This window comes from Chenopodium quinoa, unplaced genomic scaffold, assembly GCF_001683475.1.
Source record: "Chenopodium quinoa cultivar QQ74 unplaced genomic scaffold, ASM168347v1, whole genome shotgun sequence".
Taxonomy (NCBI): domain Eukaryota; kingdom Viridiplantae; phylum Streptophyta; class Magnoliopsida; order Caryophyllales; family Amaranthaceae; genus Chenopodium; species Chenopodium quinoa.
The window spans coordinates 2,218,594-2,242,670 of record NW_018744080.1 but is presented as its reverse complement, the minus strand read 5'-3'; the positions used below and the strand labels follow the sequence as shown (position 1 = coordinate 2,242,670).

General features: G+C 35.4%; 2 protein-coding genes across 3 annotated transcripts; both read right to left on the bottom strand.

The window, feature by feature from the left end:
• Window positions 1-2,838: 2,838 nt before the first annotated feature.
• On the bottom strand, window positions 2,839-8,335 carry LOC110691459 (adenylosuccinate synthetase 2, chloroplastic-like). Its single transcript, XM_021868398.1, has 4 exons — window positions 7,869-8,335; window positions 5,381-6,073; window positions 3,712-4,023; window positions 2,839-3,371 (listed from the first exon to the last, which is right to left on the bottom strand). The coding sequence occupies exons 1-4, from the start codon at window positions 8,193-8,195 to the stop codon at window positions 3,201-3,203; spliced, it is 1,503 nt and encodes a 500-aa protein (XP_021724090.1). The 5' UTR covers window positions 8,196-8,335; the 3' UTR covers window positions 2,839-3,200.
• A 3,178-nt stretch (window positions 8,336-11,513) lies between these two features.
• Window positions 11,514-23,420, bottom strand: LOC110691457. Of its 2 annotated transcripts, none has more exons than XM_021868396.1 (14): window positions 22,464-23,420; window positions 22,134-22,227; window positions 21,747-21,933; window positions 21,406-21,652; window positions 20,607-20,822; window positions 20,450-20,536; window positions 20,225-20,359; window positions 15,877-15,990; window positions 15,500-15,747; window positions 15,257-15,337; window positions 14,855-15,086; window positions 13,684-13,782; window positions 13,399-13,584; window positions 11,514-12,061 (listed from the first exon to the last, which is right to left on the bottom strand). In XM_021868396.1, the coding sequence occupies exons 1-14, from the start codon at window positions 22,806-22,808 to the stop codon at window positions 11,963-11,965; spliced, it is 2,370 nt and encodes a 789-aa protein (XP_021724088.1). In that variant the 5' UTR covers window positions 22,809-23,420; the 3' UTR covers window positions 11,514-11,962. The 2 variants fall into 2 exon arrangements, with proteins under 2 accessions (XP_021724088.1, XP_021724089.1); XM_021868397.1 differs by having other exon boundaries at window positions 21,747-21,925; window positions 22,464-22,605.
• Between the last annotated feature and the right edge of the window lie 657 nt (window positions 23,421-24,077).

Here is a 24,077-nt window from a genome sequence, read left to right as displayed (position 1 = left end):
CTTCTCAGTTTTATCTCCCTTGATTAGATTATGATTTTTAACAATAATTGCTCATACTTTACACTTAATTTACACTTAATTGGTGTGGGTTTTGATAATCACTACCGAAATCGAGTTTTCAAACCGGGTTTTAGATTGGGCCTTTTCAAAGTAGGTTTGAACTTTAGACTTTTTTTTACGAAAAATAAAAAATAAAAAAAAAATAAAAAGCCCCTGTAAAAAAAAAGCCTAAAGTTAGGTTCGAACTTTAGGCTAAGAACTCATTTGTTGTGTTATTCAAATCGGTTTTTTTTTAAAGGTCGGACTATTGATGATCAATTCTATTTTATGATTATATTTAGCGAGATAATTTCGTGCAATAATGGGATACTTTTAAAATCAATTGTGCTATTGGTAGTATGGAGTTTTTTTTTTTTTTTTTTTTTTTTGAGGAAGTGTGGAGAATTTTTTAAAAGGTGAGAATAGTGGATTTTCTTGTTATTATTTCTTGAGGATTTTAATTGTTAATTATTCCTAAAAACACATGGACAACTAGGGATTTTATGCTTTACAAAAAAAAATGCTATTGAAGGTAAATTGGAAATTTTCTTTCAAAGGGTCGTAATTGAGAAATTTTGCTATAGAGGCCAAGAGGGGCGTAGTATTTATTCTAGTATTTCCGGTGACAATTGGTTCATAAAAGCTACTCCTATTTTTCTTTTCTTCTTGACCTTTTACAATAATATTAGTTTTTTCTAGGTTAAAAAAAAAGAAAAAGAGAAACAAGAATTTAAAGGAATATTTGCCATTAATAAATAAAACTAACCTAGTGATTTATCATAAAGATAGAGGGGCGCCTCAAGAAACATCAAGTATTAACGATTATGAATAATGATTCATAATCACAACTTTCACTAGTCTTGCATATTTAGACTTCAAAATCTTGTACAAAAGAGTTAGAAGACTACTTGAACAATCTTAGTTTTCAGCCAGCAGTGACATGAAATTAATGTTGACACATGTCATTCACTGGTTAAAAATTTCCCCTCCAAATTTATTTTTTTTTGTCTTTTTTTATTTCGTCAATTATCCGTGAAAAGTATTTATAGGCTGTAATATTCTCTTAATGAAATATTCTTATATGTATATATTTTATTTTATATTAAGTAATTTTTGCAATATTCACCAATATTTCTATAATATTCTCGTGCTAATATTATTATTTGGAAAAACCTTAATAATTCACGCTAATATATATTTTTTATAATAGTATTTGATGTTTCATTATTTTCCTCAGTTTACTTATATATTATAATAAAAACTTATGACTAGCTCACTTTTTTTAAAAAAAGAATTGATTTTTATATATAGAAAAATAAAGTTGAAGTTAATTAAATTTGTACAAACAAATTTGTATGTCAAAATTGTATCAACAAAATAGGGACATTATAAGGTATATAGTGTGGGTTCTAAATAATCAATAACTCCTAATTTTTTTTTCTTCATATATTTAAAGCCTAACACATCAATAGCCTTTATTAAATTAGTAATCACATGTTCTAAATTTTTATGTTATATATATATATATATACACTTTTTATGTTCTAAATTTTTACTCATATGTTCTAAATTTTAAATCTGATGTTCTAAACTTTTTCCCATGTATTCAAAATTAGTATTCACATGTTCTAAACCATAAATTAGTTAAGTTCGATGTTATAAATTTTGAATGACTTATTCCGAAATTTTAACTTATATGTTGTAAATTTTAAAACGTGCTTGTGTTCTAAATTCGAAAGCATATGTTCCAATTTTTACTCACATGTTTTATATTTTTACTTATATGTTCAATATTTTTACTCTCATTTTCTATATTTTATACCAAGTGTTCTAAATTTTTTATACACATGTTCTAAATTTTAAATCAGATGTTCTAAGTTTTAATCATATGTTCTAAATTTCATAAAGCAAAATTTTTAAATTTTTACTCATATGTTCAAATTCTTGAATCAGATGTTCTAAATTATTGCTCACACACATGTTCTAAATTATTAGTCATATGTTCTAAATTTAAATTTGAGTCGGATGTTCTAAATTTTTACTCGTATGTTCTAAATTTTTACTCACGTGTTCTAAATTATAGATCAGTTATCATATAAATATGAATTCTCATATACATATTAAGTAAAACAATTTTATTTTATTTTTAGTTTATAAATGTAATTCTTTGTTAATGTATAATTGTTAAAATAATGTTATAGTTCGTTAAATAATATTATAAAACCCGTGCATGGCACAAGACTTTAACTAGCTGAGGGGCATAGAATTTCCAGTGACAATTGGTTCATAAAAACTACTACAGTTTTTTCTATATAGTAAAAACAATAAAATACTCTTTTCTCCTTGACCTTTCACAATAATATTAGTTTTTTCTATGTTAAAATTAAAATTAAAAAAAAAAAAAAAAAAAAAAAGAAGAAGAAGAATTTAAAGGAAAAATTGCCATAATAAATAAAACTAACCTAGTGATTTACCATAAAGATAGACAGGGGCGCCTCAAGAAACATAAAGTGTTGACGATTATGAATAATAATCACAACTTTCACTAATCTTGCGTCTTTATAGTAGGCTTATCATCTTGTACAGAAGAGTTAAAAGACTACTTGAACAATCTCAGGTCTCAGCCAGCAGTGAGATGAAATTGGGTTGTGAATAATCTGACAGCAACTTATTAATCCCGTATCAGGCAGTTTATATAATACCAATATACCATCATATCATCAACTGTTTTGTAGATGCTAATGCTATATGAAAATATAGAAAATCACTATAAAAAAAAAGAAAAAAAAAAAAAAAGAGTTGATGCTCAACAAAGATCACCTTTTGGCTTTTGCAGTTGTACATTACCCTGTTATTGGGAAAGAGACTAATGGAAAGGCAGATCATTGGATCATACAAACACAACTCAGAATATTTGAAATCATTAACACCTACAGAGAAAACTACAAAAATATTTGGCAGCTAAAATCACTGCAGCATCAGTTTTGTATCAGATTAGGGGTATACAGTATGCTGCAGATAAATGCATGTCAACAAATAATAGATTTGATTGCTTGCAGCTATCTCTCAGAAGTTAAAAGGGTATAACTGGGTCAAACTGTCTCCTCCTACCACTCCCACGGGATAAAAGACAGTCGAACATCCGATCTTATCTAAACACACTACTTGTAAATGAGAGCATCCCGGCCTGGACCTACACCGATGTAATGGACTGGCACGCCAACTATCTCTTCCACCCGCTCAACATAGCGACGGGCTGCCAATGGAAGGTCAGCGTAGTTTCTAACTGATGATATATCAGTCTTCCACCCGGGTAGAACCTCATATTCAACCTGAACAAATGGCAAATTACGCAACGTAAGGAATTATATTGATATCCTAAAATGCCATCAGCTATGCAACAAAAGATGATATGATCAAACATAAGTAGAAGGGACAAACATACGGAGTAACAAATACATTTTCCAAAACTTTTGTTTTAGTAGTGCTGAATAAAGTTCAAGACAGGGGAGTTTGAAATGGGGGTAGCTCCAAGCATGAATTTTTTTCATCTCAAAATCTTCCACCATAAATGTTTATGGACTATCGAGTTAAATAAAATATAGTTGTACTGCAGGACAATTATTCAACTAAGCACAATTCTACAGCAGTTGTTCAAGAAAATCCACTCACCTTCAACCGTTCAAGGATACGGAGATCACCAGGGAAAGATTTGATCGGAGTATCATCAACATCCTTGTATGCAACACCCAATTGGATCTCGGGAAGATCAGATAGAACATCCAGTTTTGTCAGGTTCAAAGAAGAGAAGCCATTAATATCGCAACTAAATTTCAATGCAACCAAATCAAGCCAACCACAGCGACGAGGACGACCAGTTGTTGTCCCGAATTCCTGACCAGCAAACCTCAGCAGATCCCCACCCTGACCCAATATCTCTGTAGGGAAGGGACCAGAGCCAACACGTGTGGTGTATGCTTTTACCTGAAATCAAAACTGTTATTAGAAACCTCTGCAGGTATATAAACAGGTTGAAAGTCCTGATACAAAAGAAATAACAGGGTAAGTAAGAAGAAAGCAATCAAGCATTAACAAATTAAACCTCTGCGTTGGGACTTGGGAGAGAGGTGGTTTGGGGGGGGGGGGTCTTTCAGTGTGCATATTACTCAGCTGAATTTGACTAGTCTAAACTTATCAAATATTATTTTTTTCTGAACATATTAGAGTTTTTCGGAAAGAATTTGGTCATAACTTGTCTTAATTTACTGGAATTTCTTTTGACTAATCTTATCTGAACTTATTGGATCCTATTTTACCTGAATTTCATTATATCTAAATCTTATACGGAGTATTATCTTATCTGAACTTATTTTTTCTGAAGCAAGCCAGCATAAATCGAACTAAATCAATCAATCTTATGCCACACATGTCCCAACATCAGCAAAGTTAACCTCAGAAGTAATTACAAAATTCACGTATAGAGAATTACTAAACTTCTTGCCCACCCGCTCCACCCCCTTAGCCTCCACCACCCTAACCCCCCTTCCCCTTTTTCCTATAATCTCCTTCACTAACTCCATGGCTCCATACCTATTATTTCTTCTTGCAGACCTTTGCTTCTGATTGGGATACTCTGCATCTGTGAGCCTATCAATAAGTATGTGGGCACTAAGAGAAATCCATTACCTTGAATCTCTTCCCAAACACCCAACTAAGGATCTTGTAGCTCTGTAAGCTAGCTGAAGGTAGATACACCCCAGTTCCAGTCTAGGAAGCTCCTTGATGGAATTAGGGTAGCATCCCCAAAGGCATATGATACATCAGCTTCTTAGCTGGATTAAGTTTGAAATAATTTCTAACCCTGCCAACCCCCCATCACCACCCCGCCTCTTTTGCTCCTCACCACTAGCAAACATACCTATTCCCTTCCAGTATTATACTTGTATATACTATATAATACCATCAGAAGAAGAGGGAAAAAAAAAGAGAGAGGGAGAGGGAGTAAGAACTGACAAAGCTGCTACCCCACCCGGCCACCCCCCTCTCCCTGCAGATTCCAGAGAGAATCTGGAGGAAAGGTGGTTTCCATGAAGAGAAAAGTGGATGACAAGTGGATGAAAGAGGACATGTTGAAAGAAAGGAAAAAATTGGCAGTGAAGGTGAATAAGAGGAGGACAGGAATAGAGCAGCACACTCCAAATAGCTTTCACCCATGAGAAAATTTGTTGACATGTTTCCATCCTATGTGTGTGCAAATAATTGTGCATGTACATAAAATTACAAAAGATAAAAGAATATAAAAGAACAAACCAATAAAACTACAATGACAAATATAACTTACTACTCCAATAAGATCACCAACGGCTCGGGGAGCAATACCAAGACCAGTACAAATTCCACCAGCTGATGGGCTAGAGGAAGTTACGAAAGGATAGGTTCCAAAGTCAATGTCCAACATAGTAGCCTGACCACCTTCAACCAGAACCTTCTTTTTCTGTGAGATTGATTCATTCATGACCAAAACAGTATCAGCAATGAAAGGCTCCAATCTCTCAGCAAACCTTTTGTACTTTTCTACTTCTTTCTTCAACATTTCTGGCTCATATTTAAAATCTTTAAATCTGGCTGCTGCATCCAACAGTAAGATTTCAAGCTTTTGAGGAAACGTATCCATGTGCCTAAGGTCACCAACTCGTATGCCATTCCTTATCACCTTGCTTGAATAAGCAGGCCCAATGCCTCTCTTTGTTGTGCCAATTAAGGATTTAGCTAGCTCAGCTTCTCGAAGACCATCCACTTCTTGATGGAAGTCAAACAACAAGTGAGCACGATCAGAAACTAATATACGTCCGTTGCAAGATACTCCATTAGACTCAAGACCGTCAATTTCACCAAAAAGTCCAGGCAGATGCACCACGACTCCATTTCCAATAACACATAAAGTTTCCTCATTAAGAATACCAGAAGGAACTAAATGAAGAGCAAATTTTTTTCCTTCTGAGTTGTAGATGGTATGCCCAGCATTAGCTCCACCCTAACAACAAATTAACAGAAGAAACGTGTTTTAAAAAGTGTGTTAAGACATGAAGACATCACATCAAGTGGCTGCCATAGAAATCAATGAAATACACAACTATCTAATACAATATTAAAACAAATAAACAACCAAAAATAAAATAACAAATAGAAATACAAAATATAAGAGAGAAACCAAATTACTGAGATGGATCAGAATATTAGGTTACTATAGCAATCTCAACTACTTAAGTTGAAGTTATAAAGTAAATAATTAATTAAAAAAATAAAAATTAAAGTATTGTCAATTGGAAAGATGCAGCAGACTAAGTCAAGATACAAAACAAAACAAAAGTCTTATGAAATATATAAATAGGCAATTAAGAATAGCACACAAAAGGCCTCAACAGGTGGCATACAATGCATCACCAATCAATAACATTAGAATTCCTTGAAAGTTAAACAATCCAAGAAAAATAGGATTAGTAAACCCTAGTTGGGTAAGGACCAAGCATTTGTGAAGTTGATGGATTTGTGCTTCATTTAATTTTAGATTAATGGGGTATGTGAACCGCAACGTAATGGGAAATGCAAGAAATAACATAAAACTATAAGAGTAAGTCATAAGTAATCAGGGGATTGTAAATAATCACAGTTTTAAGTGATTATGGCTGCCAACATTGACTTCAAGAACTTAGTTGTTAAAAGTTAAACCCAAATATATTGGCTTCCCATGGCACCAAAGGTCATATCGATTATCTTCCTGAAACCCATGGCACTATCACAGATGTCATTGCCATCAAAATTCAAACACCAACAGGTAAACAATACCCCATACGATAACAAGACTTCTCGAAAATCTCAAATATTGTTATTTTCTCCCTAAAAAACTAATCATTTATAGTCAATAAAATAAGGAAATGATTTATACGTGTTTGGTGAACAGCTTAAAGTTGAAAGCTAAAGCTGATTATGTTAGCTGATTTTCACTAGCTGATTGTATTAACTGATTTGACCAACTTATTTTATTAGCTAATTGTATAAAAGTGTATGGTAAATAGCTTATAGCTTAAAGTTAAAGTTGTGTGAGTATGTGAAATGACCAATAAGGTAATTGTGGGGTAGGTAGGTTAGGAAGGATTTAAAATTAAATGGGGGTATAAGTGTCATTTCACCATATATTAATGAATAACCTAATTGAAAAAGCTCCCAATTCAGAAAGAGCTTATTTAGTGGAATAAGCTCATTAAATAAGCTTTCCATCAAACACGAATTAGCTTATTTAATAGTCAATTAGCTAATGTTGGTCAAATAAGCTGTTTACCAAACACAGCCACATTCTATCCATTCCCTTAGCTTCATTCCTACCCAACTTTCATTTACATAAGACAATTAATTCGAAACGAATCGACAAAGTGCTACGGAGTAATTCACAACAAATAAGAAACTCAAACAATCCAACAAGCCACACTAATTCAATCCAAATTCCACCCCCACTAACCTTATAAGAAAACCTCCACCTCCCAATTTCCATGCATACAAGACTACTATCGAAACCTAAATTGAAATGAGCTAATCAATTAAGCTAATGATTTATAAATGTCTATAACAATGTGAATCAGAATCTATCAAATTGAAGAAAAAAAAAAATCATTTATTATTCAAGTTTAATCATCATTAAAATGTCAATAATAATTAAAAAAAAAATTAAAAAATCACTTTCAGATATCATCACCCATTCAATCAGAAATACTATTATACTAATAAACAAACAATAAAATAAAATAAAGAAAAGAAAAAGTAAAAATTGAAACCTGACAACGAGCAACAACATCAAAATGCTGAGCCAGAATATCAACAAGCTTGCCTTTACCCTCATCACCCCATTGACAACCCAAGACGCCGGAAACCTGACTCAACCCATCGATTCGACTCACTGCCTCACGAGTTGGCTCAGTCACGGCGGTTTTCAGGGAAGAGCATCGGACGACGGCGGCGGCGGCGGCGGAGGAGGAGGGTTTCTGGAAGGTTCTAGAAAGACGAGAAGGTCGAGAAAGAGAAGGGGTTTTGTAGAGGTTGTAGTGAGTTGAGCCGGTGAAGGAGACCGGGTTATGGTCGAGTCGGAGGGCGGAAGTGTTCATTTTTTGGGTGAGAGAGAAACAAGGAAGGTGGGCTGGCTGGGGTGGGGAGTGAAGGGTTTTAGAAAGGAATCAGGTAATTGAATGTGTTTATATTGTGTGACGTGGAAATGTTGATTTTTTTTAGTAACGAATAAATACTTGACCAAGTACTACGTAATTTATTTATTTAAGAAGGAAAACAAATGGACACTTAGGATGTCCCAACTCCCAAGTATTAGTATTACACTATTACTACATGAACCGGTTATAAAATTGGTCTATTCGACATTGTCATCATGTACTTGTACTATAAACCGACTTTTTTTAATCAATTCGAAAAGAAACTGAACTGTTAAAAATCTATTTTTAGGAAATTGAAAACTGATCCGATCTAATTTTTTCTAACCCGAAATTGAATTAAACTGAATTTGTGTGAATCATTACTAACCCGCCCCATTATTAAGTCAAATCGTTACAACCCGGACTAATTACGTCTAAACCCGATAGTAACTCGACACATTTTAAACAGAAAAATGTTTAAACCCAGCAAAAAACCGATAAATCTGAACCGGTTCAACCAATAACCCGCTGTGACCGAACCACTGATAACCCGTAACTCGTTGTGACCAAACTATTTCCAACCTGTAACTTGTTCAGACCGAACCGTTTACGACCTGTAACCTGTTGAGATCGAACCGCTTACGACCGGTGACCTGTTATGACTGTGACATTTACAACCAGTACGCCAATATGTTTATGATCTTATCCTTTTCAATCCACTACTCGATAAACCGAACTTAATTATGACTTAACTTGATTATAACATGATCCTTTCCTACCCTTTATCTGACTAAGGCCCCGTTCTCTTCACCTTAATTTTGCTGAACTGAAATTATTTTTACTGAATTTAAATTATTTTTACTGAACTTAAATTAATTTTTATTGAACTGAAATTATTTTTGCTGAACTAAAATTATTTTTACTGATTTTCTATTATAATTCTTCTTTAATAAAACTAAATTTTGCTGAACTGAACTTATTTTTACTAAACTGAAATTATTTTTACTGAACTGAAATTAATTTTACTGAACTGAAATTATTTTTACTAAACTGAAATTATTTTTACTTAATATTATTTTTTTAAGGTGAAGAGAACAGGGCCTAACTCGATTCCATAATGACCCGACTCGATTTTAACCAATATGATTTGGACTGAAACTCGCTTTAAATTGGGTAAACCCGTTTGCAAACCGACAAGTTCAATCCTAACCGATTATGACTAGAACCAATAATGACTGGACCCGATTTCACCCAATCTGTTTTGAACCGAAACCCATTTTCAAACCGACTCAATTTAGCCCAAACTGATTATGACCCAAACCAATTACAACCCGATCCGATTAGGACCCGAACTGTTTTGAACCGATACCCGCTTTGAACTTGCTAAACCCATTTTTCAAATCGACCTGGTTCAACCCAAATTGATTATGACCCGTAACCACTACAACCCGACCCAAATAGAAATCGCAAAAAAAAAAAAAACAAACAAACAAACAAATTCACCCGATGATTTTCAAAAACGACCTGCTAATTAGTTTCAATCTATTATAAACCAACTCGTTATAACCCGAAAATGATAAAACCAATTATAATCTGAACTATTTACCCGAATTGACGCGCCCTACTTGTACTCTATGTTTTTTTTAGTACTCCTTGTTTTTAGAGTAGTTTTTTTTTTTTTTTTTTGAAAGGGGGAGATTAAAGTTCATTAATAATAAGTCATACGACACTTACATAAGAAATCGTAATCGAACAATACAAAGACAAAAGAACCAATTACTAGTTCGAAATAAAGGAAACTACAATTGCACGCGCAAAATGACTTTCTGAAATACCCTTGGCTTATATAACGCTGTCCTATGCATCCTCTTGCAAGGGGGTCTGACAATATGTTGTAGTTTCTGACGAGAACCTTCATTGGCTCAGAATCCTGTACTCCTTGACTTGAAATCAAAATTGGTGTCGTACACTTCACCATTGACAAGACAATCTCCGATTTAAACACGGATATCGACATGGAAGCATAACCCTTTAGCCCGAACCAACAGAAGATCAAACCAAAGCCCCATAGCCAACAAACCCGGCTCAAATCCTGCACCAGAAGATCGGTACATCGATCTGCACACCCCATAGCACACCAACACACCACACAAAAAGAAAAAATAACAAACCCAAATAACACACAAAGACGAAAACAGGAAACCCAAACACTACACACACCACCAATAGAAAAAACAGGAAGAAACTTAAAAACAAGAACTACGAACGGAACCCTAACAATCCACCCCGCCGCCACTCCGAGCACAACCACCAAAGCTCCGAGGTTCACCAACCCAACCCACATGCCGCCTGACAGTAAAACCCGGACCGCCAATACCCGCCCGAGAAACCCAAACCCCATACACCCCTGAACCGCGGCAACGACGGCTGGAGACACCAGACTAAGAACGGCCCTACGCGAGGGACTCAGAGGGAGAAAACTCACCCTAGGAACGGCGGGGAAGCGGAGACGAAAACCGGCGGCAAGCCGGCAGCAAGGCCGGTGAGGAACTGACGCGGCCGAAGAGGGGAGGCGGTGCACATTGCAAGGCCGGAAATACAAAAAAAAACAAAGTGAAAACGAAAACAAAAACGAGAAAGGAAAAAAACAACCTAAGGGAGTAAATCGGAGGCTCGCCGACGCCGTGGCATGGGCGGTGAGCCGCACGCCCGCCGGCGAGCCTCATAGCCGCAGCAGTTTTTGGGAAAACGGTAGGGTTTGGGAGAGAGAGAGAGAGAGCACTAGGTTGGTTTAAAAATTAGTCGTTGTTTTTAGAGTAGTTCAAGCAAAACTATATAGAGAAAGGGCACGTAATAAAGTTATACAGAAAGAGCAAGGAATCACCTTTAGCAAATCAGTCCCTAAAATAGGTTCTTTTTTTTTTTGACCTTATGATTTGCATTTCATAAGTTCATATGATTGATTGGTTATGTGCTCAAAGATTTAGGGGATCATGATCTCAACTTATGCATAGATGTTTAGATATTCTAAGCATTGAAAAGAGCCTATCATTCATGTATACCAAAACCCACCCAAACATTCTAAGGAGTATATCCAAAACTTACATTAGTCATATGTAACACAACCAAACCAAAACAAAAAGAAAATGAAAGACAGGAAGATAGAGGCTAGTTTACCACACTACAAAAATATTCAAGTAGTGTTTGACTTTAGCAAACCACTGCCTCTACCTCAAGCGCTAGCGTCGAATAGGCCCTTTGTATAATTGAAATTCCGAATAGGCTCCAAAAATCACAAATTTCTATTTCAAGTGAATTATTGCCAGGATCAATGCCTCACACGAATAAACTCCGAGTAGGATTGTCAACAAAAGAATTGAGATACCAATAAAAACTAGTAACTGTACACATGTGCTGATGTGCTTCCTATATTTTACAGCTCTGGCTACTTATACAATTGTATATATACCCCCTCTTTCTCTGTTTTTGTGTGTATATATGATATATCTTCCCCTTCCTCTCATTCTCTGTTTTTGTCTTGCTTTCCTCTCAACCTCATCAATATCATGCTGCATCGAAGTTGTGGGAGATTCCAAGCGACAAACAAGTAGTGGTTGAAGTGTTGAACATTAAATTTTCATTTTTTTTAAAAAAAAAAAAAATTATGCAGCAATATCGGCTGTTAACCATTCAGTATGGCGTGCAGGTCCAGTTCAAGCAGACCTCAGCTAGCTATTTATCAAGCATTCATTTGGTAGACCAGAGTCCCTCCTTTTTTGAGGAATTTGTTTCCTCCAAGGGTCATTGTGCAGCTTATAATGCAAAACCTAAGTAGAACAAATAAGAAAGCTAAGGTCAGTGTATACAGTACAAAACTATAAATTTGCCTAAATCATACACAGTCTAAAATAAATCTCAATACTCATAAAGTAACTTGTTACTGCTGGACAGCTTTGATACTCCAGGCATGGAGTGTCATATACAAGAGTTAGACAAACCAAATTCCAAATTTAAAGACACGTAGACGCAGTCCTTGTATGGTAAAAAGGTATTGATGAAACATATCCCTGGATCTAAGAATTTTGAATGTCTTATGTCTATTCACATTCAAACTTTTGATACAAATGCACAAGAAATAGATTATTGGTAACTTATTGTAAGGTTTTCTGCTTTAAACTTTATCTCAAGCCCATCTTCAAGCACATATTGAATGGCTCTCTTTGTTATCCCTCTATTTTAAAGGTTTTTTTTTTTTTTTTTTTTTCTATAAACGTGGATCAAGATGATTGAGGTGTCAAGGTGAAAATCGTAGTGTCAGGTAAGGATTACATAACCTTGTCAAAATGTCAAATGTCTAAGACAAAAAATGAGGTTCCATAATAAAAAATAAAAATCAAAAATTAAAAAATAAATTGTGAGAATGAGAGAGAAGATAGATAGAAGCGGTGAGATTAAGATAGGAGAGAGTAAAAAAAAAAAAAAAACTGACTGGAAATAATGTTTCTAGACTTTTCTGCTATTGGAATACAAGTGTACAACTGAGCATCATTATACGTAGATAGAGGTGTCATTCGGATGTTCGGATTGGATTTGGTGAGGTCGGGTTGGGTCGGTCAACTTTTAAAGTTGAGTCATGCCATTTTTTTGTGTGTATGAGACTCGAAACCTAAATCGGATTTTTCAGGTCAGGTCGAGTGTGGTTTTGACACCTCTAATGTAGAAGTTTTTAGCAAAAAGTACTGAAACTAGAATCAAACTCCAGACCTCTGCCCATTTTCTTTACCACTGAACCAAAGAAACTTGTTTTTATGTTACGCCTAAAAAGCATTTTATATATTTAGGGGCCCTGTGCGGTTGCACTGCCCCAGTGTCGGCCTTGACCACATGGACCAAATGTCTTTCCTATGAGTTGTTTCTGCTCACCCCTATCGAAAGCAATATGTTTAGAGAGATCCAATTGTTTCATGAACTATTTTTGTAATTAAGCTCATTTCTTTTCAAATTTTCAAAAGCCTCCATTCAACAAACTAAAATATTATGCCTAAATTTAAAAAATCTATAATCCAGTAGTTTGGCATCCAATGCAATTGATGTGGATGAAAAGAGAAAGTAGATGAGACAATCATTCAACATGGTGAGACACACAGTAGAGAACATATCAAACCTGTACAAGTGTGGCAAAGGCATCATCTTCAGTAAATTGTAACATCTCTGCAGCCCAATCATCAACACGATTGAAGGTAGATTTCTGCCTCTCAGCCTCAAGCAAGGCAGAATCACGATACAAGAACCGCTGCCAGATTCTCTGTACATTAGCCAACTTAAACTCTATCTCTGTCTCATTAAACCCCTACAATAATACAGGCCCACAAGTTAGCCCAAGACTTAATAAAACGCACAACTGAGAAATATTTACAGAAACACACACAGGAACAGGACAGACAATTACCCTGAGAATCTTTATCAAATTTGGAATATCATCCTCAGCAATCCGAACAGCAAAACTTTCATAGTTGAGAACGTTCTCATATGGAAGAAAGATGCCATCCTAAATCATCAAGAACCAATACAACTTGGAGTTAGTGGGTTCAGATAGCCCAGTTTGTAAATTGAATAAGTTTCAAATGATTGGAAGTGCAAGTGCCAAGTAGAGCATATGATCCCTTCATTCTAGAATAATTGACAATACTTTGACTTTTCCCACTATTCATATATTAACTTTGACTAAAAAAAATTTACTAACGTATTAAAAGCAATTTCAAATGCGGCACGCTCATGTCATGCCGAGTAGCCCAATGAAGGCACGGACATGCCGTCTGAAGCCCCATGTGTCTAGAGGTGACAAGCATATGCCTCAACCTTGCATGGGCATGCCTTGACAAGCGCTACTGTGCGCTACAGAGGGAGACACGTCCATGCCATATGGAGCACGTCCGTGCCTCACTGAGGAAGTTTTATCCTGAAAGCTACTGGTTCCAGATTTGAAGAGGGCATGGATGTGCCTCTAAGAAGCATAAAAATTAGCGTTGTTATCATCCCTTTGTTTCTTTCACAACGGAAGTTGGGTTTTAACGGGACTTGGTTACTTCAAATTTTCTTAAGGGCTTGAAGTTCTTCGTGGAAGTAGTCAAACGAATAATTAGGAAGTCAAGTACGAAGTATTGAGTTTAATTTCCCTTGTTTGATCTATTCCATGGAAGTAGGCTTGATAGTTAATCTGGGAAGCAATTGATAACTCAGAAGAGACTTGTATTATTTAGGGATTACTTTTCCTCTAATCAATTCAATTATGTAATGGGAATAGAACTGCTATTACATTGATTAAATTCATGGTGAACCTTGACCTTAGATGTTTTTATTATCAAATTTTCTTCCTATTTAAATTAATTGCGTTGTTTACTATAGAATTCTTAATACTGATTTGGTTACTTGCTTAATATTAGCTTCAGTCAATTTAATTAATTAATCCTTAGTCTCTTGGGATCCGACTCTTACTTACCCGTCTATATAGTAGTCGGAATAAATAGGTTATTTTTACTAGGTACGCAACACGCCTATCAATTGTAAACCATTAGAAAATCAAACAAAATTATCATAAGATGACAAGAACCCAAAACTACCTGAATTATCACAGGAATGCAACCTTGGAGAATGCTATCTTCCATTCTGCCACTCCAACCATCTCCAGGGAAGACCCCACAGAAAACAGAACTAGCCAATTCTTCATGATATTTTTCAGAGCGTAAAGGTGTCACAAGTACATCATTCTGGTGCTGCCTACCTAGCTTCCCATCTTTATCAACAATTGAACCAAATTCTTTTGCTAACTTTTGTCTAATACCCATGCTATATCTGAATTTTACCAAAAAAAAAAAAAAAAAAAAAAAAAAAAAAAAAAAAAAAAAAAAAACACTATTTCAGCAACCTGATTGATTGGAATTATTGTAAAATTACCAAAAGAAGTGAATAACTGCTAAATACAGCCTTATGGATAACAAAGTTGGTCAGTATAGAGAGCTTACGTAGCTTCCGGTCTGCCATTTTCATAGGCAGACCCCAGATTCCCATTAAAGTAAAAAAGTGTCATCCTCTGGGCACGAGGCCTGCAGCAGAAAGCACTCATGAATCAATATATTGATAATGCACATGCATTAAAACAAGAATAAACATAATCGTGATTTGCTTTAGCATGGTACTAACATACAATAAAAATTAAACAAGCATAAAGAGCATAGCATGATTCAATTCTCTACTAAGAAGAGCACCTTGCCCAAAGTTTAGCCCTAAAGGAGTTCCCATCAGGCCGTTTCCAAGCAGGAAGAACAAGATCTTTGCTAGGGTCAAAACAGGGATGATTGCCTCTTCTAGCAATGGAAATGTCATCCCAGTTGTCAGCCCAGTAGGCAGTGGTTGAATGATTATGCTTCGAATTAGTATTCCCCCAGTGAACCAACATCATGCTGTTCCATATCTCCTTGGGGGCATAGCACGCACCTTCATCCCATGAGAAACTCTGGCATCAGAAACATAAAAGACATCATAATCAGCCATCGTTAACATAAGCACAACAATAAGAGTTCAAATTCTAGTACCTCTCATTTTTTTTCAAATATAAAAGTAGAAGTTCTTATGTGCACCATACCCAAATATGATCCTTTCCAGATGAACGTTCCCAATAAGGATAATTGTGTACGATATGATCATATGCCCTTTTATAGAAATCCAAAGTGAAGGAGCTCCTAATGCCCCTATATTCCTGAGAAAAAACATACAAGTGTTACAGAAAATATGGATAAAATAGCAAAAACCACAATGGTTGTTTGAAAGTGAAAAATTGCATGAGCATTCCAGTCAAATCCACAAATTCTACTTCATTAGTTCATTGAACACCGGTAATATAAAGCTTTTTTGAGTACAAAGGTCAAAGGATCAAAAGTGAACAAGAAATACTATGAACAAGCAGAACGCATGGATAGAAAGTTGATATGTAGAGCACCAAATTGGCAGAAGTCTTTACATTTCATTTTTGACCTTGTCATGGTTTGCTTTATTTCCTTGAATGAGAAATTTTCCATTTTGGTTGCTTAAGGTGTTGCAGATTCCACTTTAGTGCTATTCTTGCTATTTCCACTTCAGTGACCTATATGATTGTGATTTACACTTCAATGAATTCAAGTTTCACAATCCTTAACACTTGGCTTACCTAAAAGATAGTAGCTTTAATCTCTCATAATTATGTAAATCGCAATTCAATTAGAATCTTATGATTTTTACTACTCATGTATGGCCATACGATCATATTTCTGTAAACTAGCAAAAACCTCATAAATTTAAAAATGCCTATATTGTCAATTATTGACTGCTTAGTGGGTAGACAACAATTTCCTACCAATAATTAGGTTTTTAAATTATCATATTAACACATGCAATGAAATTTGAGTATGACATCTTGGTTATGTGTGTTCGATTCTACAATTCAATTCTAGAAATCCTTTTACAATTCAAAATAAAATTACGATTTTGATAACCTAGTACTCTCTAGTAGCCCAGCTAGATGAATAACATGAAAAAAAAAAAAAAAAAAAAAAAAAAAAAAAAAAAAACTCAACTTATTCTCCCGCCAAACCTAGTTATCAATCATCAATAATCCCTCCAATTGGAGTATTTAACAAATAATTCTGAAGTTCCAAAAATATTTTGATTTTCAGAGTAGTTGGAATAAAAACCTGAAAACTTCTTACAATTGAAAAAAAAAAAAATTTAAATGACCACTTCTGAAAAAATTTAGTAAAAGGCAAGAAATCCCAAATGTCAAAGATTTTAAAAATCCTACTAACATGTAGACACCTAAAAATGTCTCCCTGAACCAAACCCTCAAACAGTTCTACCTTTCACGCCTTGGTTTAAGGACAGAACCCGTAAAGTACGGACTCCTTGGAGTGCTTAAAGGAAGTATTTTTGAAGAATAAGGTAGGCTAGTGTTTAGGCTAGAGCATTAAAGAGAGAAGGGGGAATTAATTGATGCCCCAAACTGCAGAAATGAAGGGGGTATTTAAAGGGAAAATAAGTAGATGGAACACACGGAACCCTAAAAAGATAAAACCCTAAAATTAAATGTCGTGACACGTCATCATATTGCCGCGACATGGCAAAATATGTCGTGACACGGGATAACTTGGGGTGACACGGGAAAGAAACAGACCTAAAAGATAAAACGCGTGAAGTCTGACACACGGGACCATCCCGTGTCACGGCATGAGCATCGTGACACAGTAAAATATGTCGTGACGCAACAAATTTCACCGTGGCGCGGCACATGATGTCGTGATGCGGTGGACTTTGTTTCCATTTTTACATCCAGATTCATTTTAACCCTAATTACGCTCAGCTTTCTATGCTTGAAGAAATCCAACGGATGATGTTTGTTGAGATACCTTCCATGCTTAAGGAAAGTCGACGGATGAATTTGGCAGTTTTCTATGCTTGAAGAAATGCGCCGGATGATGTTTGTTGAGATACTTTCCATGATTGAGGAAAGCCGACAGATGATAATGTTTATTGAGATACTTTCCATGCCTAAGGAAAGTCAACAGATTTTGGCAGTTTTCTATGCTCGAAGAAATCGAGCAGATGATACTTTCCATGCTTGAGGAAAGTTGATAGATGATATAATCGCTGACTTCTTCACCTTGAGAGGTAGCAACGACCGACAATTTTCCATGCTTGAGGAAAAACTTGTCTAATGATGAGATTGCATGTCTCTCTGTATCGAGAACCTTGTGCCGTGAATCATCTTCGTTGGGGAGATGATCACTAAAATGATGATGGTTCAATTGTCCCCGAACATGGACTGTAGTTGGTTTGATTGTCCCCGAACATGGGTTGTAAATGGTTCACTTGTCCCCGAACGTGGGCTGTAAATGGTTCGCTTGTCCCCGAACGTGGGTCGTAGGTTGTTCGCTTGTCCCCGAACGTGGGTTGTAGATGGTTAGACCTTCAAAGTCGATTATCCGACCATATTAGGTGCTTAGAATATCAAAATATGATTTTGACGCTTGCTAGGGGTAAAATGCTAATTTTGGTACCATTTAAATGTCAGTTTAGAATTTCCCGCGAGTTTTTGATGAAGAAATAACTGTCAAAAAGTGGCGGAAAATAATCCAAACCCAATCAAAGATGGCAGGAATATTTGCTGAAAATATGCCGGTCACGCGCATACGCCATGCCACGTGTACAATTGTCGTTTCACTGCAATATTTTCCGCCACACGTCCTTTTTTTTCCCATGATTTTCCATCAGCAATATGATCCTCAACCATGCCAATCTTTATTATGATCCTCAAGAATACTTCCTTATTCTTCAAAAATACTTCCTTTAAGCACTCCAAGGAGTCCGTACTTTACCCGAGATTCTGTCCTTAAACTAAGGCGTGAAAGTAGAACTGTGTAAGGGTTTGGTTTTGGGGAGACATTTTTAGGTGTCAACACAAAAAAAAAAAAAAAGGAAATTAAGAAATAAGCTAAATTCCAAATCTCATGAAACTCCTAAGCTTTTCCAAACTACTAATTTTGAAATAGGCATTGAAAAATACCTGCTAAATAAGATGAGATACTACCACATAAAAGGCAATTATACTCATTCTGGCATTCTAGATCCACATATGAAGAACATAATAAAAAACACTAGAAAAAATTTTAATCGGTATAGAAGAAGCACACATAACCTTAAATGGGATTAGAAATAATGGTACAGTCAAATATTTAAAAACTTGAGACACAGAAGAAGGAAGCACATAAGAAGAAGGTTGACAATGGCGATATCAAGAAAGATTAGCCACAGAAAATTGAGGAACCAAAGTGGAAACACCAACAAGGTACAAAAGAATTTCCTAACCAGAGGTAGACAAAATGAAAATTAAGTTCCACGCTTATTGTAGAGAGAATAAGTCAAAACAATGAGCTGAATTTGATATTTTGCAATCAGAACTTAAAGAGACACATCATAGATCTATTGGAGACTTAATAGAAGTATCCAAAATAAAACTATTTTTGAAACTTGTGGTGAGTCATGTCTAAAGTGGAATGATAATCAGAGGTCAACAAGGTGGAATATTGGCATACCTCAGCTACAAAAATGGATAACGTCCATCTTACATCCATATATTACCCTAAGAAGCCACCAGGTAATGTCTTGCATCTAGAAGTTGCAAAAAGTGAGGGCCAAGATCATCAAAACTAGACAAAGCAGAACACGAAGAACTGATGTTATTGAGTGGTAACCCATGCTTTGATTCAACAATCATAAAGCTAACCTAAAATTCTGCCAAGATAAAACCTGGGATTTTAAGAAGATTTTGAATTAAAATTAAATACTCCGTAGTGTATTTCTGTACACAGCTAATCCAGGGGAGCCATTTTTGGTTTGACAATCCAAGACATATAGATAACCTTTACAAACAATAAAAACTTTCCAGAATCCACGAAAAATGAAATATTTTATTGAAAAATGGGCCAAGATGCACCATAATAAATTAATAAGTATGTTTTAGCATGTAGAGATCAAATGCAGAAAAGGATATTCTGTACTTAAGTAAGTGCAATAGACAGTTTAAATCAAAGTACATCAGCATGGTTTGATAAGTTAAAACACGTGACTCAATATGCAAAAGAATCAGTCATCAGACTGCCTGCACCATAACTACTCTGACTTATTCATCAGAGGAACCTCACCAGATTTTGAAGGTTGTCGGGAGAAATTCTGGCTCAATGCTCAAACGTAAAACCATTGGAAGACACAGGCTAGGTTGTCGGGAGAACTTCTGGCTCAATGCTCAAACGTAAAAACATTGGAAGACACAGGCTAATACTTACTAAAGGCTAAAGCTGGGAAAGGCAAGCAAAGGCAACATTCTAACAGATAAAACAGGTCCAAAGATCTCATACGAATAAATAGACATTAAGGAAGAGTCACAATCACTGTAGTTAACATACCTGCAAATTAATATGGGGAGCGTCATCAGAACGAGTAATGATACATGAATCAAGAATCGGCACAAAGAAAAAATCTGCTTCTTCACCATTTAAAGTTCTATACGGACTAGCTAAAAAGCTTTCATAGATTGCCATCTGCAAGGAAAAATTGTATATATTAATATATTATATATAGAATCTATTATCATCAAAATAATGTATAGAATTTGAAGAGAAACAAAATACCTGTGCACCATAAAGCTGTTCTGTCCACACAGTAGCATTCCCTTCACCATAGAGTCTGTTTACACACTCAAACTTGAAATGGCGTCCCTGTAAACAGCATAAAGCTTAAGAAAGTTTGCATCAACAAGGTATTGCACAAAACACTGACCTCACCCACCTCAAGGAGAAGACTATTGAATTCTGGAGGCAAATCATAGACATATATCAGAGGCCTTTTCTTTGTAACTGCAGCGCCAAGACCCTTCATACTTTCTACAGCATGTGCATAGCCAGGCATATCAATCTTAGATGGACGTAGCCACTGAGGCCACTCTCTTAAGGATGAGAAAACTGAAGGGATACTACAATCAGCTCCGTACCAGCCTTCATGACACTGATAACAAAGCCAGAATTTAGAAGTTGCCAAGTCAAGAAACACTATGAACTTGTGAAGCATGTAGCTACTTTCTATAAGGACACATAAACAGTGAACCAGCTATATTCAGGAAGCCAGTACAGCAATTTTACACTACAGTAGATATGCTTATTCAGAGGAACTCAAAAGGAAAGATGATATTAGAGACTTCACTGGTGTGGGTTTTTGAGGAAGCAGCAGAAACCCTTAAAAAATGAAATAATTATATTCTTTGGCCATTCCAGTAGATTACAGAGGCAAACTTAAGATCTTCAATAGGAAATAGTCTTCTTCATTTATGAATTTTCATAGATGAACTGCTAAGCTGCCACTGGCTTCCTGATCTCTAGTTCACTCTCAAACAGTATTTCAGTCAAAGACTTCTACAATCTTATTCTTCAAAAAGTATGAAATTTTCTTTCAGTCCTTGCTTGGTTATATCACTTTCATACAAGCTTCCCCGGTATTGGAGTGGCGACAAGGACTCACAATAGGCCATTGTCAATTACGGAAACATTTACAAATCAAGGACCATTTTAATTAGACAAGGAATTCAAGATACCTGACAAAATCCACCACGGCAATAGCCATGGCTGGAACACTGATTAATGCAGGTGGATATAACTGGATATTCACAAAATTTCCCAATGCGACCATCATATTTGCAATGACATTCCTCTTTAAATTTAGCCTTTCCAGCATATGCTTCTTCTGGGTCCACATTACACCACCCTACCATGCTATTATTTGTTGTGAATACATCCAGATCAGGTTTTCCCCAGTCAGTTGATGGAGGTGTAGCACTTGCACTAGAAAGATGAAATGAGACAACTTAAACCATTGTATCAGGCTGGAATGCTGGATAAGTAAGGCATCGCATATAGCTTGTTTATGTTTGCTTACTTGATCTTAAATCCACAATGCTCAGCCACAGGACGATATGGATACTTTGTACCTTCTCCACAAAAGCACATAGCTCTTGTTGTATCACACTTACTCGGGCATATAGAAACGACCCATCGACCATAGGGTAGATCAGGAGTTACTGGATAGTTGCAAGCTAAATACAGTGTCTCTGAACACTGTTCCCCTATGCCATGAAAACAACCATCATTATTGGGTATGTATAAAAAAAAATTCTGCTGCAACAAAAATACCTGAAATTATATTTACTGGCCACAATGAGATTTTATGCTAGCTTAAGTAAATTTCATTTAATTGAGTCAATCAACAAATCTTAAAATGGAATAAAGTGCACATTGAGACCTTATAAGGAATAAAAACACTAACCACTGTATCCATGAAAACATCGACACTGTCCAAGTTCATGATTGCAAACCCCTTGACCGTTGCAATCATTTTTGCAGACCTTCCCACCAATAATCTGCAACAAGATTGTCAAAATAGCACCCACTTAGCACAACTATCATAGTATCATAAACTATCTCACACCAAATATCTTGCATACAGAATTACAGATATGAATTGAACCACAAACGAAACATGATACACTTGCATAGAAAATAAATACCATCACAATATACAATAATCAACAATACTTCAAAGTTTAAACCGACTAAATCTTCCAATTCAAGAAGATACTATTGTAAGGAATAATACCTCAGTGACATTTATTGCCTTAACAACCGAATCACAACCGGAAAGCCACTGCCCAACCTCGGCCTTCCACGGAGCACCACGGTAAACAACTGCCTTATGCAAATCAGCCGGAAATCGACAGGCCAAGTCGAGACCCGTTAGGAAAGCTCCAGCATTATGCTGAGTGTCATTTTTGGTTGATATATTTGATGAAATACATGTAGTTTGAGCTTGTTTTATACTAAAATAATCTAGTGTAGGTTTGTAAGGTAACCAAAAGAATTGAACTAGAAAGACTAACAATATTACTAACCCAATAACAGCAATAAGTGACCAAGAACAATTCTTTTTTTGCATCACCAACATTTTCCTAAACACTAATTTCTCAATAAAACTACTATATTCTTCTCATAATAATATAATTGACCAAATCACTGTATCAGTAATCAAATTGTAAAACCATTTATTATGTATATTCAAATTTTTAGCATATTAAAAAAAAAATTAAGAATATGCTCCTCCTGGAAAATGTAAGTTGATTAAATGGGTATCTCCAAATTATCTTAATTACAGGAAAATAACATAAATTTCCCAAAAAAAAATTGAAGTTAATTACAATTGGCCAATTAGAAAAACAGGGGTAAGCGCAAAATTAAAGAAATTTGAATAAAAAAATTAGCAAGAAACTGACCTGAAGATCTGAAAATGGTTAATGGGTAGAATGTATATGAGGGTAAATATGAAATTTTAGAGGAATCTTATAATAAATTAAGAAAAAAGCAAAATTTAATCAAGTTTTCTAAAAATGAATTGAATACTTGGTATGAACTATGTGCACCTAACCCCAAAAATGTCCCAGAAAAAATCGCAATGATCTGAAGGTAGCAAAACGGTGTTTGAAGTGGGATGCTACTAGTGACTAGTGTCCAAAGCTGTAAATCGCAATTGATTGATGATTGCATAATTGTTTATTGGGTTTTTCTACGTACTAACCCTTTTTTTTTTCACTTGCCCTAACATATATCACTTTCTACCTTGTAACCCCAATGTATTTTTTGTTTCCATACGGTAAGCTTGTCGTTATCTTGCCGTTAAAAAATTCCGTTAATGGGGCACAACGTATAAAAATATATTGGGGTTACATTGTAGAAAGTGATATATATTGGGGCACAACGTAGAAAAATGAAAAAAAAAACAGGTTACTATATAGAAAAACCCTTGTTTATTTTCTTGTAGTTTTTTTAGGGTTTTTCTACATGATAACCCTCCAACTTTCGGTTTTCTACGATGTGCCCCCCCTTTTTGAGAAATCTACACGGTAACCTTAAAATACATTTAGATTCTATACGGTAACCTTGTTGTTATCTTGCCATTAACAAATTCCGTTAGTGGGTCCTACTCACCATTTAATAATATTTTTTTACTGATTTGCGTGTTAGAAATGGTTCGGTTAAAGGTTTTGAGGGGTATTTTGGCCCTAAAGGGTCCAAATTGAGCTCAGATTTCACAAAAAAAATGACGCACATGTCTTGTTTTACGTATTAAATACGTAAAACGCAAATCGAGACATTTTTTAATATGGAAAATGAGGCATTTGTGTTATTAGTTTGCTAAATCTGAGCTCAATTTGGATCT